Consider the following 15992-nt stretch of genomic DNA (forward strand, 5'->3'; position numbering starts at 1 on the left):
TGAAAATAAATGGTTTAATTGCCTTCCTTCTTGACCTTCTTCCTTCCTTTCTTCCTTTCCTTAAACCTGATTTTTATTCATTGTTCCTTCCTTTGCTTGAATCAAATTTTTTGCTCCTTCCTTCCTTCCTTCCTTCCTGTCTTCATCTGCCTTCTTTCCGTCCTTCCTTTTTTCTGTCCTTCCTTCCTTCCTTTTTCCTTCCTTCCTTTCTTCCTCCGTCTTCCTTCCTTCCTTCCTGTCTTCCTTCCTTCCTTCATTCTTTCTTGTCTTCATTCTGCCTTCTTTCTGTCCTTCCTTTTTTCCTTCCTTCCTTCATTTTTTCCTTCCCTCCTTCCTTTTTTCCTTCCCTCCTTCCTTTTTTCCTTCCTTCCTTCTTGTCTTCATCTGCCTTTTTTCTGTCCTTCCTTTTTTCTGTCCTTCCTTTTTTCCTTCCTTCCTTCCTTTTTCCTTCGTTCCTTTCTTCCTCCGTCTTCCTTACTTCCTTCCTGTGTTCCTTCCTTCCTTCATTCTTTCTTGTCTTCATTCCTACCTGTCTTCCTTCCTCCCTCCCTTCCCTCACTTCCTCCCTCCCGTCCTTCCTTTTTTCTGTCCTTCCTTTTTTCCTTCCTTCCTTTCTTCCTCCGTCTTCCTTCCTTCCTTCCTTCATTCTTTCTTGTCTTCATTCCTACCTGTCTTCCTTCCTTCCTCCCTCCCTTCCTCTCTGCCTTCCTCCCTGCCTTCCTCCCTTCCCTTCCTTCCTTGGCTCCAACATATAACGACACTTGAGGGTTTTTCCTCTGAATTGAAGCTGAATCTGACTGTTTGGCCTAACACGGGATATTGACTCTGCAAGATGTTGTTGTTTTGTCACCTCTTGACTTTTATTGGCTCAGCAGACCGCCTGCTCGCAGCAACCATCACGACCTTAAATGAATCAATATCAGACTGAGAGCTCGCTCCTCGTTACTGATAATGACTCATAAATATGCCCTGGCCAACATGGCTAATAATGGATTTGGAAAGGGCTTTATACAGTGTGCAATGGAATTACAGTTCTCTCGTATAAAGATGCAATATGAGATTCTTTATAACAGTCGCATGGAACATACATAAACTTTTTTTATATACTTTAAGGATTTTAAATAATGTAACCACTATTTCTCTCCCTCATAATGAAGACAAGCTGAGATTCACCATCGTCATTCCATCCATGCGGATAATCACATTTATGTGCATCATGTCAAATTTCATTGTGAAGGTGAAACAGGATTTTGTTAGAAACTACACAAGACGCTCTTATTTTTCTGAGAGCTGCAAACAATGTGTCTTTGACGCAATCATGTTTTCCGAAGCTCTCGGCTCTCACTCGGAAGACTAAACGTGACACTTCTCGCAGGATTTTCCTTTGTGCACTTTGTGGTTTTTCCGCTGGTGGTCTGAGAAAAACACGTTGTTCAGCGGCAGAAGTTGAGCTCGTTGGGATTCCCGCCGCACCTGCTCTGCAATGAAATTCTCCAGCGCTGCCGAATCCTTTCGAGCATCACCGATTTAATCCTGTTGAGGGAGGCCGCTGCTGAGGGCATTCGGCATAATGCCGACTTATCGGCCGAGTCTTGAATAAGGTTGGCTTTCGTTCAGGTGTAAATATTTCAACTGGTTTACAGCAAAGACAACTGGATTAAATCGGGGATCTTTTTGGTTTCTGTGCTTGATGAGCGACGACTTAGGCATAATCCAGTTTGCTTCGTTAGAGGCCCACTTTGCTTCAGGGGAAAAGAAAATGGCTTGCGGGAAAAAAAAAAACGGCAAGTAATTGGAGTTAACTGTATCTTAAAATTGTGTCTTATAACATCAGTTTTTTAGACAATAGCTTGCATCGAATTTCCACGCTCTGTTTTAGATTCTGGTTATGCCTGTGATGGCACAACACTATTCCTGTCTGAAGGAGTAAACAACAACTCGAATTCAAATCTGTTTTCAAACGCTGATTTTCAAAATCTGAACATTTGGCAACATTACATTGGAGAGCAACAATATTACAAATGCAGTTGTAGTTCCATTTTTAAAAATGGTGTAATTTCACTGATGCCTTGTGGCTTGAGGAGAAAATATCCTCGTAATGACAACCTATTGTTTATCGTATCGTACCAACTGCCGTCAAGAGACCAACATCATGAAGTGTGTTAATGTCGAGTCTTCCAATTTCAATCAGTATATTTCTTTCTTTTTTTTTTCTTCTTCTTTTTTTCTTTTCTTTTTTTTCTTTTTTTTTTCTTTTTTTTAAGAGCTCAGTATTGTTCATTCGGAAATGTCATCATCATTGCTCTTTTATTTTTAATTTTTTTAATTTTTTTATTTTTTTTTGTGTGTGTGTGTGTGGGTGAGTGTGCGTGCGTGCGTGCGTGCGTGTATTTGTTAGCTCACCAGAAAACCTATTAGAAAAAATCTAATCAGTATATTTCTATTGCAGTTGGTGGGAAAGCACTAGTAGGCACGTGGTTATGGTATCTGCCTCACAGTCAAAAGTTTCAAGGTTTGAATCCCAGCTCGGTTTTTGAAAGAAAAGAAAATATTTTTTCATATCGAAAATTTCTCCTTGAAGGGTCTCCGTCCATCCATCTATTTAATGGGGCGGCATGGCTCAGTGGTAGAGCGGTTGTCTCCCCTCCGTGAGTTTGTGGGTTCGATGGCCTGCGCTGCAGCAGCCGACCAATGGTGTGTGAATGGGTGAATGTGAGGCATTGTAAAGCGCTTTGGGCAGAATATGGTGTAATTAAAAGCACTATATAAAAAGCGGTCAATGTAACTATTTTATAATGTGTTATAATTGCAGGTGTACACCTGATTATAAGCTAAGGACAAGCACAAATTCTTTCATTCACATTTTACCTTGTAGGCGTTAATCTCTGCCTCTTATCAACCTGCGTATTTAACTGTCCTGTCTGTTCAAGTGGAATTGGACAAGTGAGCGCTATTAGACGTCTCCATTGGAAAGCGCAACAACACACACACACCGCAGGCTCCATTAGACGAGCGAGCACGGAGGAGATAAAGCGTAGGAAATGACATTACCACACGGGCAGATTACTCCCAGTGCACGTAGATAACACCGCCGCTCGGTTGGGGGGATTACAGCCCGGCGCCGTTTGCCGACCGCCAAACGTCCTCCGACGCTTTCAGATGGAGTGTCGCACAAGTGTTCTCGCGGTGATGCCGTGATTTTGTGATTTAAGACCCCCTTCCTGTGCTCTTTTTTCCTCCCGCTTTCCCGTGTTTGAATGGATTTTTTTTATATGCATGCGCACAGCCAATACCGAAATGAAACTGTCCTCCCTGGCGAGGAAAACAAGTGACGAAAGGGCTGACCTTATCTCAAATTGAGCGCATACATCACATGCTACGCTAATGAGCGTCAAGCCAATATCCCAGCAAGTGTGAAGAGAAAAAAAAACCCTGTCACATCAGCCAATTTGTCACCGACTCGCAGTGTGTACATTTAAAACCAAGCCACATTTTAATGAGCGCTGCAGTGGGGCAAAAAAAAAAATACTGTTCCGTATCGGCTCAAATGTTAATCACCGAAAAGCAAATTAAGCAGCTCGAATGTCAAAAATATCTTCTCTTCTGCACTTTGTACTTTTTGGGGAATTGTAATTGGAGGCAAGCAATTTAAACTACTGTACATCGAAGACAAATCTGCTTTTGCATAAAATTCTCAGTAGTCAAGTCAAGGTTGTTTATATAAGCCTTAATCACAAAAGAGTTTCAAATGGGCTTTGCAAGCATACAGTTCACATTAAATAATGACATCCTTTGGTCGAACCTGGTCTTTTTGGCTTTGCAAAGGCTTTGGGAAGAGAAGTGGCAGCAAAACAGGCCAAAATCCAGACGCGATGACGATGATGTTGCGAGAGACTCGTTGCACGCAAATATGTAGAAATTAGTCTTAAGTCAAGATTTCAACATTTTCTGCAGAGGTGGTCGCTCTCAATTCCGTCGGTAGAACATTCCAGAATACTGAAGCCCTAATAGAGAATGCTCTCAAAAAGGGGTCCGCAACCTTTTTGAAGCTGAGAGCTACGTCTTGACTGCTGCTTCATGTGAAGAGCTACCTTTGAAACAACAAATTTGCTCAAAGTACCTTTTTAATGATGTTATTTTTGTGAAGCGACTGATCATTTTAATGATTTCTCACAAAATTGAGGACAAATGGATAAATCACTAGTGAGCTGTTTTTTAGAAGAGGTCGTGCTCAGTCCCTGTCCTTTTGACTATACTTAATTTATGTTGGGGGGCAAAGGACTTCCTGTGGGGTCAAGCTTCCTAAGAAATGTCTTCCTGTAACGTTCACCACAGTGCGTTAGAATCCAAATTGCGTTTTTCTGCATTGCTTTGAATCGCACCTCAGGGGATGAGCGCAATTTTCCGAGGACAGTCCTGGAAGGGATACCCTAGGGGTCCGTCTCGGGCCCGCTGCTGTTTTGCATGTATATGAATGACCTATCTAACAGACGTCCCGGGGTTAGCCAGCAGATGCATGCAGATGATAGGATGATTTATACATGCTGGAAAAGGTCTGGCAAGGACATTTGTAGCCCTTTCGCTTGTGTCGCCGCCGCCACCATTTGAAACTGCATTTGTGGTGATTTAAGTAAAGAATGGGGCATTCAACAAAGACCGAAGCACCTCGGGAGTGTCCATGCAGGCCCCAACAGATGTTTGGGATGCTAAAAATTGTGCTGTGATTAATGATGAAAAACAACAACTCTGAATGGAGTTCTGTTGCTCAGAGGTCCCCAATCAACAGGCCAGTTGCTACTGAGGGAAGTAAAGTTAAAATGGTGTCTACATTCTTTCACAATTTTTCTTTCAAAATTCTTCATACCCTACTTTGAAACCCTCATATGAAATCCCAAACCGGATTAGAAACCTACATTTTCCTTTTGAAACCTTAACCTAGCTTTAAAACTTAAAACTAACTTAAAACTCTAACACAAATTTAACACTTGTGCGATGCACTAAGCCAGGCTTGAAACCCTAATTTGTAACCCGAACTTGATACTCGTAACCAAACCAAACCCTGCCTTCAAAGTTGAAACAATAGTTTGAAATCCCCAATTGAAACCCTAAGCCTGTCTTAAAACCCTAATTCAAAAATCTTAGAGCTGACCTGAAACTCTCATTTTCAACTCCAATCCAACTCCGGCTTGAAAACGCCAACGCAAGATTGAAATCTTAATGTAAAAACACTCAACTTGGCTGAAAAGTCTCATTTTCAAACCCTCACCTTTGTTTGAAACCCTAACTCTGTCTTTAAACCGTAACCCTTATTTGAGACTGGAACCCACAACTGAAAACCTGAACCCTGGCTCCAAACCAGGCTATAAACCCTAACCCTGGCTTTATTTTTCAGTCTTATTTGAATCTCTGGTGTAAAACCCCCAACTTTGCCTTTAAACCATATTTTGTAATCATGATACAAAATCATTAGATTTTCGCATTATGATGATTTAATTCTTTTTTTGTTTCGTTAGGTACGCGTTCTTGTAACAATAACAGTGAACTAACAAAGCCACCATCTCCACTGCTGCCTCGATGAATTATTTTACTTTTCTCACGTGTGCTCACTGCGCAGAATAACACCTTCCATCAACTTAACAGCCGTGTCGTTGCGACCCCCCCTCGCACCTCCCCCAACCCTCCTTACCCCAGCCTCGTTGCTCTGATGTCATCGACTCAACACAGGCGAAAGCCTATCCTGCGGGAATTTTTCCGGGCCGTAACGACACCTTCATTCGGCGCAGTCACCCCAGGAGTGAACGTGGCCCGTAATTGGGGCAATACATCTCCAGCTTATCTGTTTCGGAGTCGAACGAGTGGCGAAACTCTCGATCGTGAGGTCGCCGCGGTGCAGGTAGACAAAAATGACTCCAAAATGTAAAATGCACCTCAGGGTTGCAGGCGAAATGCCGGGCCATATTTCTCTAAGCCAGAGGTGGGAGGAGGTCGTGTATGTGCAAGGCATTAAGTCTCAAGTCTTAACCTTCAACTTACAAGTTACGAGGAAGTCTCAAGTTAAATCAAGAAATCCCGCAAGTCAATTAGCCACTCAATTTCAATCAATTTATTACCTCATTCACTGCCAGCCCAGATATTTGACGTCTATAGTCGTCAATGGCAGTGAATGATTTAATGTGATGCCCTGAGACACAAATTAAGAGCCGATTTAAATTCTGAATTTGCAACTGTAAACCCTGGCTTGAAATCCTACTTTGAATCCCTAACTGCTAATTCAATACCACAATCCCTGTTTGAAACCTGAACTACAAACAGAGTCAGGTTTGAAACCCAAAGACTGTCGCTAATTTGAAATCCATAACCCTGGCTTTAAATTCTAGATTGAAACCATAATTTGAAACTCAAACCCTGGCTTTAAACCATACTTAGAAACCCTCAATTGAAATTAGGTTTAGCAAATCCAGGTCCAGAAAGTAAAAACCCTGCCACAGTTTGATTTTAGCCCCTGATGCTAGCTAGCTAGCTCCCTAAAAGGTAAACAAGCACTATGGGAGCTAGCTAGCTAGTACCTGGGGCTAAAGCCAAACTGTGGCAGGGTTTTTACTTTCTGGACCTGGATTTGCGGCCTCTAAATGAAACCCCAAACCCTGGTTTTAAACCCTAAATATAAAGGCTGAAACCATATTTTGAAACCCCAATTTGAAACCTAAACCATGACATTAACTCATACTTAGAAACTATAAAACTGTCTCGAAACTCTAATTTGGAAATCATAACCCTGCCTTCAAACCCCAATTTTAAAGCCTAACCTTTGTTTGAAACCATAACCCAAGCTTGTAACCATACTTTGAAAACGCAAACCCAGACTTAAACCGTACTTTGAAACCACAAATTGAAACCCAAACCATGTCATGAAAGTGTATTTTGAAACCCTAACCCTGCCTTGAAATTTTAATTTCAAACCCTCACTCAGGCTTGAAACCCTAAATAGAAACCCCAGCCAGAGTTTAAAACCCGAACCCTTTATTGAAACTTCAACCAAGGCTTAGACCTGGTTTGAAATTGTACTTTGAAACCCTAACTTTGAATTAAGCAATATGAAACCATAGTCCAGGTTTAAAACCCTACCTTTTGTTTCAACCCCAATTATAATCTCCAACAGGTGACAATTGAACGCAACAGCGTTTGACTGGATCATTTCCACCGCATTAGCTCACGTGTCAGCTCCTTTGCGCAACAATGCGACGGAATGACAACTATATCGAGCTTTTTAATGATGTTTTTCTTTTCCCGGATTACTCAATTTGAAGAACAGAGCCTGACATTTGTGTGCTTTTGTTTTGTAGATTCAAAATGCGGATGACGTCTTGATCACTCCCTTGGAAAAGTTTCGCAAGGAGCAAATCGGCGCCGCTAAGGTAAGCAAAAGTTCCCCTGCATACAATTAGCTGTTTGACAGCGTCACACTGTGCGTGACGGAAATCCGACAAGGATTGAATCTTTGCTAATGAATCACCTAAGTGTACTTTTGATAGGTGATAAAACATGGCATCCCGAAATAAAATGAGCCAAGAGCTGCAAAGACTAACATTCCACGAATAATTGATGCCCCACCTGTTTTATTTTTATAACTGCTTGTATTGTTAGTTTAAACCCTAACTAAATGATCACAAAATACCCCTTTATAGACCACCATCATCAAAATAGGAAAGTAGTAAACTCATTTGGTTTCAAGTACGCATGTTGAAGTAATACAGTATATCTCAACAGACAAGTTTAACTAACCATGCTTAGTTCCGGAGAGTCTTTGTTGCATGTTTTTTTTTTATACTAGGAATGGAACGATGACTGCTTCATCGTGATATTGCGATATTAAAACGGCACAATATTGTTGTTGTCATGTCACGATATTAAAAGCAGCACGTGTTAAAAAAAGTCAGGCTGATTTCCATTTGTGCAATTCTAGCACCCTCTGGTGGCTATTTTTTTGTGTGCAGTAAAAAAAAATCATGAGGCATGTTTTGCCCTTCTAAATTTAAAATCCACGCTAATCGTCATATGAACGGGAACGTAATATGCTTGTGAACAGAGTCAATATGTGGAGGGGCTCAATGTGTGCGTGCATTAGCAAATAAGTGCCTCAACATTAAGTGTTATTCGAGATTGTAGGTTGTTAATATGCATTGCTGTTATGTACAAAAGCACAATAGTGTGATTTTTTTTTCAGGATGAGCTAAAAAAAATATATATATGTTTACAATATTGTGACCTCTTTTTTTATATCGCCACCCTCCCCACAATATCGTGATAATTATCGTACTGTGAGCTTCATATCGTGATAATATCGTATCGTGATGTTTGGATATCGCTACGTCCCTATTTTTTTACGTCATCAAATAATCTGTCAGCTGTTTATTTGTAAGGGCAAGATGAATTTGATGTGATTTAGCGTTTCTGGGATCAGATTTGATTTTTTAGTTTTTTTTTACACGGTTGGCTTTTTTTTACAAAGGTTCTTTTACTATTAAGTCATCTGTTAGTGGTTTTTGTGGTCATTCGAAAACATCCCAAGATGCGGCCTAAATGGGGAAAACACTAACCCTAAATAGGAAAGTAGTACATTTAAACATCCTGACTGAGAGACGAGTTTTGTACGTTAGGGAGGAGCCATGTCTAGCCTGGGTTTTTAGTTGAATTTTTGCGTAACCCATGTTTTTGGATGATAATATTTATGGTTACAACTACTATTATAAGCAATTCTTAACATTAACAATTAGGGACTGATTAATCAGCCGGCTGATTTAATTGGCCATTATTAGCTTTAAAATTGGCAGCAACAAAAAAAACTGCTGATTTTTGCTGATTTTTTTTTCTTCTGTATTGTGAAAGTAAACACACAAAAAAAGGGCAAAGTAAAACAGTCACCTTTTCTGCCTGTAATTTATAACGTTGGAACAATTAAGAGACTACAAATATTTGATTTATTATGTGTTTTTTCAATTTAACAGCCAAATAATCTGAATTGTATTCTGTCAAATATCAGAATGGGCCTAAAAAAATCCATATCAGTTGGGCTCTAATTATAATTGCTTTCAATTTTTTTGTTATTTGTGGCAGACTTTTTATGATACATATAGTATGAATGTTTATTTTAATTGTAGTTTTTCTGGGGCCATTTTCTGTATCCTTAACCTAAAAAAATAGTTACCCGTTCAAACAAAAAAAAAAAGCAAAATTTTTGGAAAGCACATTTGTATTTTTTAAGAGTAAATTAACAACAATTTATACATTTCTGCTATTAGCCTAACAATATGTTGTCATTTCCATTTCCATCACAATTTGTTGTTTATTTACAGTTTAAACTATTAATATAGACATTTTTAGGGGGCTTGAATCATAATCCTGGGGGATTACTGTCCTTCTACTTTTACGACTATTTATAAATGGTCACTGTAATTCTTTCAAGGATGCTTCAGCACAATCCTGCAGACCAGCATTTTTTTTTTTATAAGCTTTGCTAATCTTATTGCGCCAACCCGACAGTATCTAATTTATAGCATTAGCCATTTTTTCTAATCAGATTACTCTAATCCGGTTACATGCTCCACACCCGAGTGGACACGCAGGATTGATACGAGCCAAAGTGCCGGCCGGCTGCAGGGCATCCGCCGGCCCCAGCGGACGACTAGCAAAGAGCAAGAGTTGCTTTGTTGCTATGTACCAGCGCGGCTTTCATTCCCGGCCAGCACGAAGCCATCAAAGGAAAGTACGGCCGCTTGTTTGTGCTCGTTCCCACGGCATCCCGCCGAGTCTCTGAGCTCACTTCAGCCTTCCGGCGTCGTTATGTGGTCTTAACCCTCGTGAGTCCCTCACAAATCTCCACTTCGGGAGCTTCTTCATGACTTGCAGCATAACCGAGATGTAGTCTGCATTATTGACTTCATTACCTCCATGAGAGATCTTTAAAACCAAAAGGCCTGAAGCCTTAATTAAAAACCATAACCATGGTTTGAAACCAGGATCTGAAAGCCCAAATTGAAATCCAAACCCACTTCAAACCGTGACTTTAACCCTATAAAGCCAAACTGTATTTCATGAGTATAGTATTGTTCCCCCCCATTAAAACCCTGACGTATATGATCTGACACATGCATTGCACGGATAATCCATACTTATTAATAGTGGAAAATGTTCTTTCAGATTTTTTGAAATACTAATATGTGTGATATGTCTGTTTATTATTACATTTGTGACAGTTATAGATATTCAAATTTAAAGCATTATGACCGGATGTATCAAATATGACACAAATAAAGTCATATGTGGAAGTGTTCAAAAGGACCAATAAATACTCTATTTACAACAAATCTGAATTTTCTCTCATATTTCATGGTTCAGGCTTTATAGGGTTAAATACTAACCCTTGTTTATAACACTGCCATTTTTTTTAAAGAACTCTAACCTTGGTTTGAAACCCTAACTCAGTCTTGAAACCATAACTAACTCGAAAGCTAACCCATTTTAGACGTCCAATTTAAAATCCTAAACCTGACCTCGAAACCTTATTTGAAACCCTAATTGTAGTGAAAATGTATTTTACACAACCAAAACTCACTCAGTAGCGCCCCCCGTATCACTTCAACGCATTATCATGAGACCAATTACTACTTTCCTATTAGCCTTAACATTAGCCTTACAAAAAAGTCCACTTCGCTTAATGCCAACAAACAATGCAAAGCGACATAGACATGCTAACAGTTAGCGTCGATAGCCACGATTTTAGAAGCAACGGATCTTTATTGCTATTCTTCTAAAGTACAATAATGAATGCTCTTTTTAATTATTTAAAACATGTACATAAAAATTTGGCATGGGAAGCTGCAAGTCATTTAATGGCATTTCATTTCATTTCGGTCTTCGGAGTTATCTCCCTCTCCCTTCCCCCACTCCAGTTTTCGGTGTTATTATTGCACATGTTTATAGAGCATCTCCTTAAAAGCCCGCTACCCACGTCACTCCTACTCCATCCACTTCCTCCTAATGGCTCTCTCCGCCCGTATCGCCAAACATTAGCCCGGACTGGAGCGAGATAAAAGGCGGCCATCACGAGTTGCGACTTTTCCACTATTCCGAGAACGCGGAGCCATGGGTTGCCTTTCTGAACCCCCTCCGCCCCAACCCCCACATGGCCCCCTTCCAGTTAGCGCCTTATTTGGCTGCGAGTAATCCCTGGAGGTCACGTATGGATGCTTCAGCTCGACGGGTGCTGATGCATGACGCTCGCGGCGCGCACCACTGCAGGGAAATCCAAATAACAAGCCGTGACAGTTTCTCACCACACACTGGTGGCATAACAATGACAAATACGCAGAGGACATTTGTGTGTGTTCAAGGGAACATTATTATGGAAAATGACTATTTTGATTGATTACCTTAAATTACAAGTTAAAGGGATACTTGACTCGTTGAGCCATTTTCAACAGTAAAAAAGTTAAGATTTTGTCCATAATTCATTTGTGAATTTCATTATTATTCACGTACAATTAATACCTTTAAAAACTGTTTTTTTCAATTTGCCGTCGACTGATGATGACATCACCTGTGCTGAGGAAGTAGTTTGAACGACCAATCATGGCTCACCTGTTTTCTGGGTTTAGTCAGCAAACTGAGCCATGATTGGGCGTTGCCTACTTCCTCAGCACAGGTGATGTCATCTTCAGTCGACAGCAAGAGAAAAAAATAGTTTTTAAAGGTATTAATTGTGCGTGAAAAATAATTAAATTATCAAATTAATTATGGACAAAATATAAACTTTTTTTTACTGCTGAAAATGGTTCAATTCAACTATCTCTTTATTTGTTTTATGACCAAATTGTATGTCAAATTTATTTACCCCATTGAAATGAATTGAAATTCCATTAATCTGTTCTAGCTCAGAATTATTATTTTTTTGGTTCTTGTTAAAAAAAGAAAAAAAAGCTCTGTATTATATAAAATAGCAATAAAAAATAATAAAAGAGATTGTAAAGATTCTGGCGCAACCGATACAGGTTATTTGAAACAGATTCAAGTATTTGGCAGAATAAAATTACGAGGGTGGGGGGTGGTATGGGGGGGGGTTTCCTGCTATTTGTGTCTCCACATGATCCACAAGTGAGTGACGGCGAACTAATGTTACATGTGCTATATATGGTCGCGACACGTTTGTTTTGTTTTTTATATATATTTTTATTAAATTTTCTTGAAATCTTCTTGGGTGGTGACCAGTTTACTTGGGTGGCCCGCCCAAGTATTAACATGGTGTGGGAAACACTAGAGATGTGTGTGAAGTATGTTTTTTTTCCTGTTGTTTGTCCTCTTGCCACAGAAAAATACATTTAAGAACAGTCATTTTATTTCTACTTTCATTTCTACTTTTTTTTTTACACAACCTGAGATGTGTCAGAGTTAAACACCCCGAAGCTGTTTATTTTCTCCATTTTTTTAAAAAAATTTGTTTTTACTTTTTTTATTTTTGGGGTGAACTGTGCTGCTTTTGTTGTCTTCCGGCCTTGAATCACCAAAGGAGCTTCAAACTCATGGATGGCACTTTAAGCTCCTAAGTAAAAGAAAAAATAATCACATTGTGTTCCGGTCGAGGGATTTCGTCAGCAGGGTCACCGTGGAGGTCCGTCATTGGCTCAGTGTGAAGAATAAATACACACACGCACACACACACACCCACACACGCACACCCCCACACACACACACACGGAAGACGTGACCACTGCTAATTAAAACATGTCAGTGCACACACTTTAGATTTGGGTTCTCTGGAGAAGGACGTGACATTTACCTCTCTCATGTTAAATTTGAAACATGATCATTATACTGTACATAGAGTATATGACGCCACCACTACCATCCTACAAATATATTAATCTCCAGCATATTCTTACTTTACGATGCACAAGTTTACCTATTCTGAAATGCCACACGCCAAAGCCCTGTCTAAAAAATCTGTATTAGTAAGGCAGAGGTTACTAATACAGATTTTTTATTCAAATGAGCAAACTTAATTTATAATCTTCCAGTATGCATCAATAAATACATGAAGCCATAGCATTGCTCTGTGTAGGCGTAAAAAGCAGGATTGATGACGATTTAACCGCTGGTGGCAAATCCAGTTCCAGAAAGGAAAAACCCTGCCATAGTTTGGCTTTAGCCCCAGGTGCTAGCTAGCTAGCTCCCATGGTGCTTGTTTACCTGCTAGGGAGCTAGCTAGCATCAATGGCTAAAGCCAAACTGTAGCAGGGTTTTTACTTTCTGGACCTGGATTTGCCACACCTGGATTTAACATTGAATAATCTTTTGCCAAAACGAGGCTGATCTTGAAACAGGCGTACTTCCTGTTTTTGCTCGTCTTTCCAATTTATACAGAGTAGAGGAATTGTGTGCCGCCATCTCGTGGTCAACAGTGGAATTACAACCGAAATAAACGACAGGCAGAACAAATTTGAGTTGTAAAACTCTACACACACAAAAATCATTCAAATGTAGTATGATGAGTTTGAAATTATATTTCAGTTTTTGGTGATCATAATTTGTGGCATATTTACAGTTTTACTTATTAATACAAACAATTTTGAAAATTTTAGGGGAAGGGCGTCAATTACAAAAAAAAAAAGAAAACAGGTCAAAATAACATATATATCGCCGCCATTTCAGATAAGGCTCTTGCTGTTACATTGTCTGATCCGTGTTGTAACCTTGGCTACAAATTAGCTTCCTGTAATGAGCTGCCGGAGACCGAGCCCCCTCCTCCGCTTTCATGTCACCATTCCGGGGAAACCATTTCAAACCAACGCGCAGGTGACACCTCGTCAGCATTGATGTTTGCTTTACTTTTGAAATGTTGCGGTGCGTTGTGATATTTAGATGTTTTTTCTTATTTACTGTACACGCATACAGACACACAAGTGAATGTTCGACCGCCCTCTGCTTACATCTGTTGCCATGGTGATGGGAGGCATGGCGACAATGGCCGTGTAGCTCATTAGGTCCACTGTCAAGAATGGCAATGTTAGCGAAGTGTATGCATCCTGCCAGCATTCTTTTAGACCCCTCATTGTTAGTGACATAATACACTCAATGGCCACAATATTAGGTACACCTGCACAGCTAAAGACATGCGTGTATACTGCAGGGGGTCTCAAATTGAGGTCACGTGAGAACCAATTAACTTTTAACGACCATGTACCCCTCAAAAAAAAAATTGGGGGAGGGGATTTATATTATATAACAAATTCAAATTTTTTTTTTTAGACAAAATATTATTTATATATATATATACTTTAACAAGGTAGGAAATCATAAGCGAATACAAATACATCTATTTACATAATATTTTGCCTTTTATTCTGGGAAAAGATTATACACTAAAAAATATATTAATATATTCTTAGCAAAGGAAGGCAGGAAGAAACGAAGCAGTAATTAGTCTGAATATTTTAGTTTTTTTGTATCGTTTTTACCGTCGAAAGGTTTTCTTTTAAGGTTAAAATACCTTATTTTAACCTCCAGTATCCCTCGCTGATGCCGTACACTTGTCAACGGCAGAACCCAGCGTGTTTTTCCACTTTTGGTAAAGTTTTAAAGCCGTCCGTGTTCTGACGTAGGTTACCTGGTAACTCGCGTTAAATGTCCAAGTTTGCTCACTTCGTGTTAAGACGGCGTCAGAGGCTAACAATGAAGTAACAGCAAAGGTACACTGCCAAGATGGGATTTATTGACTGAATGCTTAACAGTTTAATATAATGGTCATCAGCTGGCTAAATATTCCTCTCGAAGGGCAGACACACACGGAGCCAAGCCAGCAGTCCTTTTTTCTTTTTTTTGAGAGAGAGAGAGAGAGAGAGCTCAGTATTGTTCATTCGGCAGTCTTACTGATTCAACATATCATCATTGCTCTTTTTTTGTTTTATGTTTTGGTGTGTGTGTGTGTGTGTGTGTGTGTGTGTGTGTGTGTGTGTGTGTGTGTGTGTGTGTGTGTGTGTGTGTGTGTGTGTGTGTGTGTGTGTGTGTGTGTGTGTGTGTGTGTGTGTGTGTGTGTGTGTGTGTGTGTGTGTGTGTGTGGGTGGGTGTGGGTGTGGGTGTGTGTGTGTGTGTGTGTGTGTGTGTGTGTGTGTGGTCTTGTTTTTGTTACATACTGGGGACAACATTTCGGAATTTCACAGAGTTGTGGGGCCCACCCTTCCATGTGGGGCCATTTTGCTGGGCCCCACAAGTTTAGACCTCTTTTTGAGGGTCAAGACTTGGTTTTAGAGTTTAGGTTTGAATTGGGTTATGGTTGAGGTTAGGGTAAGGAATAGGGGCAGGCAATCATTTTTGATGTTTGCGGTTAAGGGGAAGGGGCTAGTAAATGCATTATGGCAATGAGATGGCCCCACAAAGATAGTAAAGCAAAATTGTGTGTGTGTGTGCGCGCGCGTTAATTCACACCTGAAAGCTATTAAAAATCCCATACCCTTCACCTTAACCGAATACTTCAGAGTCCCACCAGAGTCCTGAAGTTGTCGGGAGACCAGAGGAAGGATCAAAGGAAGGAAATATTAAACAAAGTGAAATCCAGCACCAACCAGACACCACCTACCACCCACAGGTTTACAAAACCAGAATCTTTCACCAACCCCAAAAACCTCTCAATTCCAACAGATCAGGGAGACCTCAAGAGACCAAAGGGAACAACTAAAGAAAGGAAGGAAGGATAGATGAAGCAGAGTGAGATCCACAGACAACCAAGTTAACATTCATGTGACACTAGTACACCTGACAATATGCTATGATTTAGTCTCACTTGAATCTGAAAATTCTGATGTGCCATTTTGACAATCGACAAGTTTTATTTGTTTGTGTTCAAATATCCGTTTCTTCTAAAACTGTAGCTCTCAATGCTAACTGTTAGCTTTCAAATCTGCGTTTTGAACGGCCAATTCGCATCACAATTTAAGTTGCCA

General features: G+C 40.0%; 1 protein-coding gene across 3 annotated transcripts in view; it reads left to right on the forward strand.

Annotated features, from left to right (window-relative positions):
* The window catches only part of arhgap42b (Rho GTPase activating protein 42b), an 85640-nt gene that overhangs the window by 37341 nt on the left and 32307 nt on the right, over positions 1-15992 (forward strand). For all 3 annotated transcript variants that reach the window (XM_086080900.1, XM_086080899.1, XM_086080901.1), the window contains exon 5: positions 7344-7415. In XM_086080900.1, the coding sequence (XP_085937026.1) occupies positions 7344-7415 (72 nt within the window). The remainder of the gene's footprint in view (positions 1-7343; positions 7416-15992) is intronic.

Source organism: Leptonotus elevatus, chromosome 7 (genome assembly GCF_054856555.1).
Source record: "Leptonotus elevatus isolate MCC_2025b chromosome 7, RoL_Lele_1.0, whole genome shotgun sequence".
Taxonomy (NCBI): Eukaryota; Metazoa; Chordata; class Actinopteri; order Syngnathiformes; family Syngnathidae; genus Leptonotus; species Leptonotus elevatus.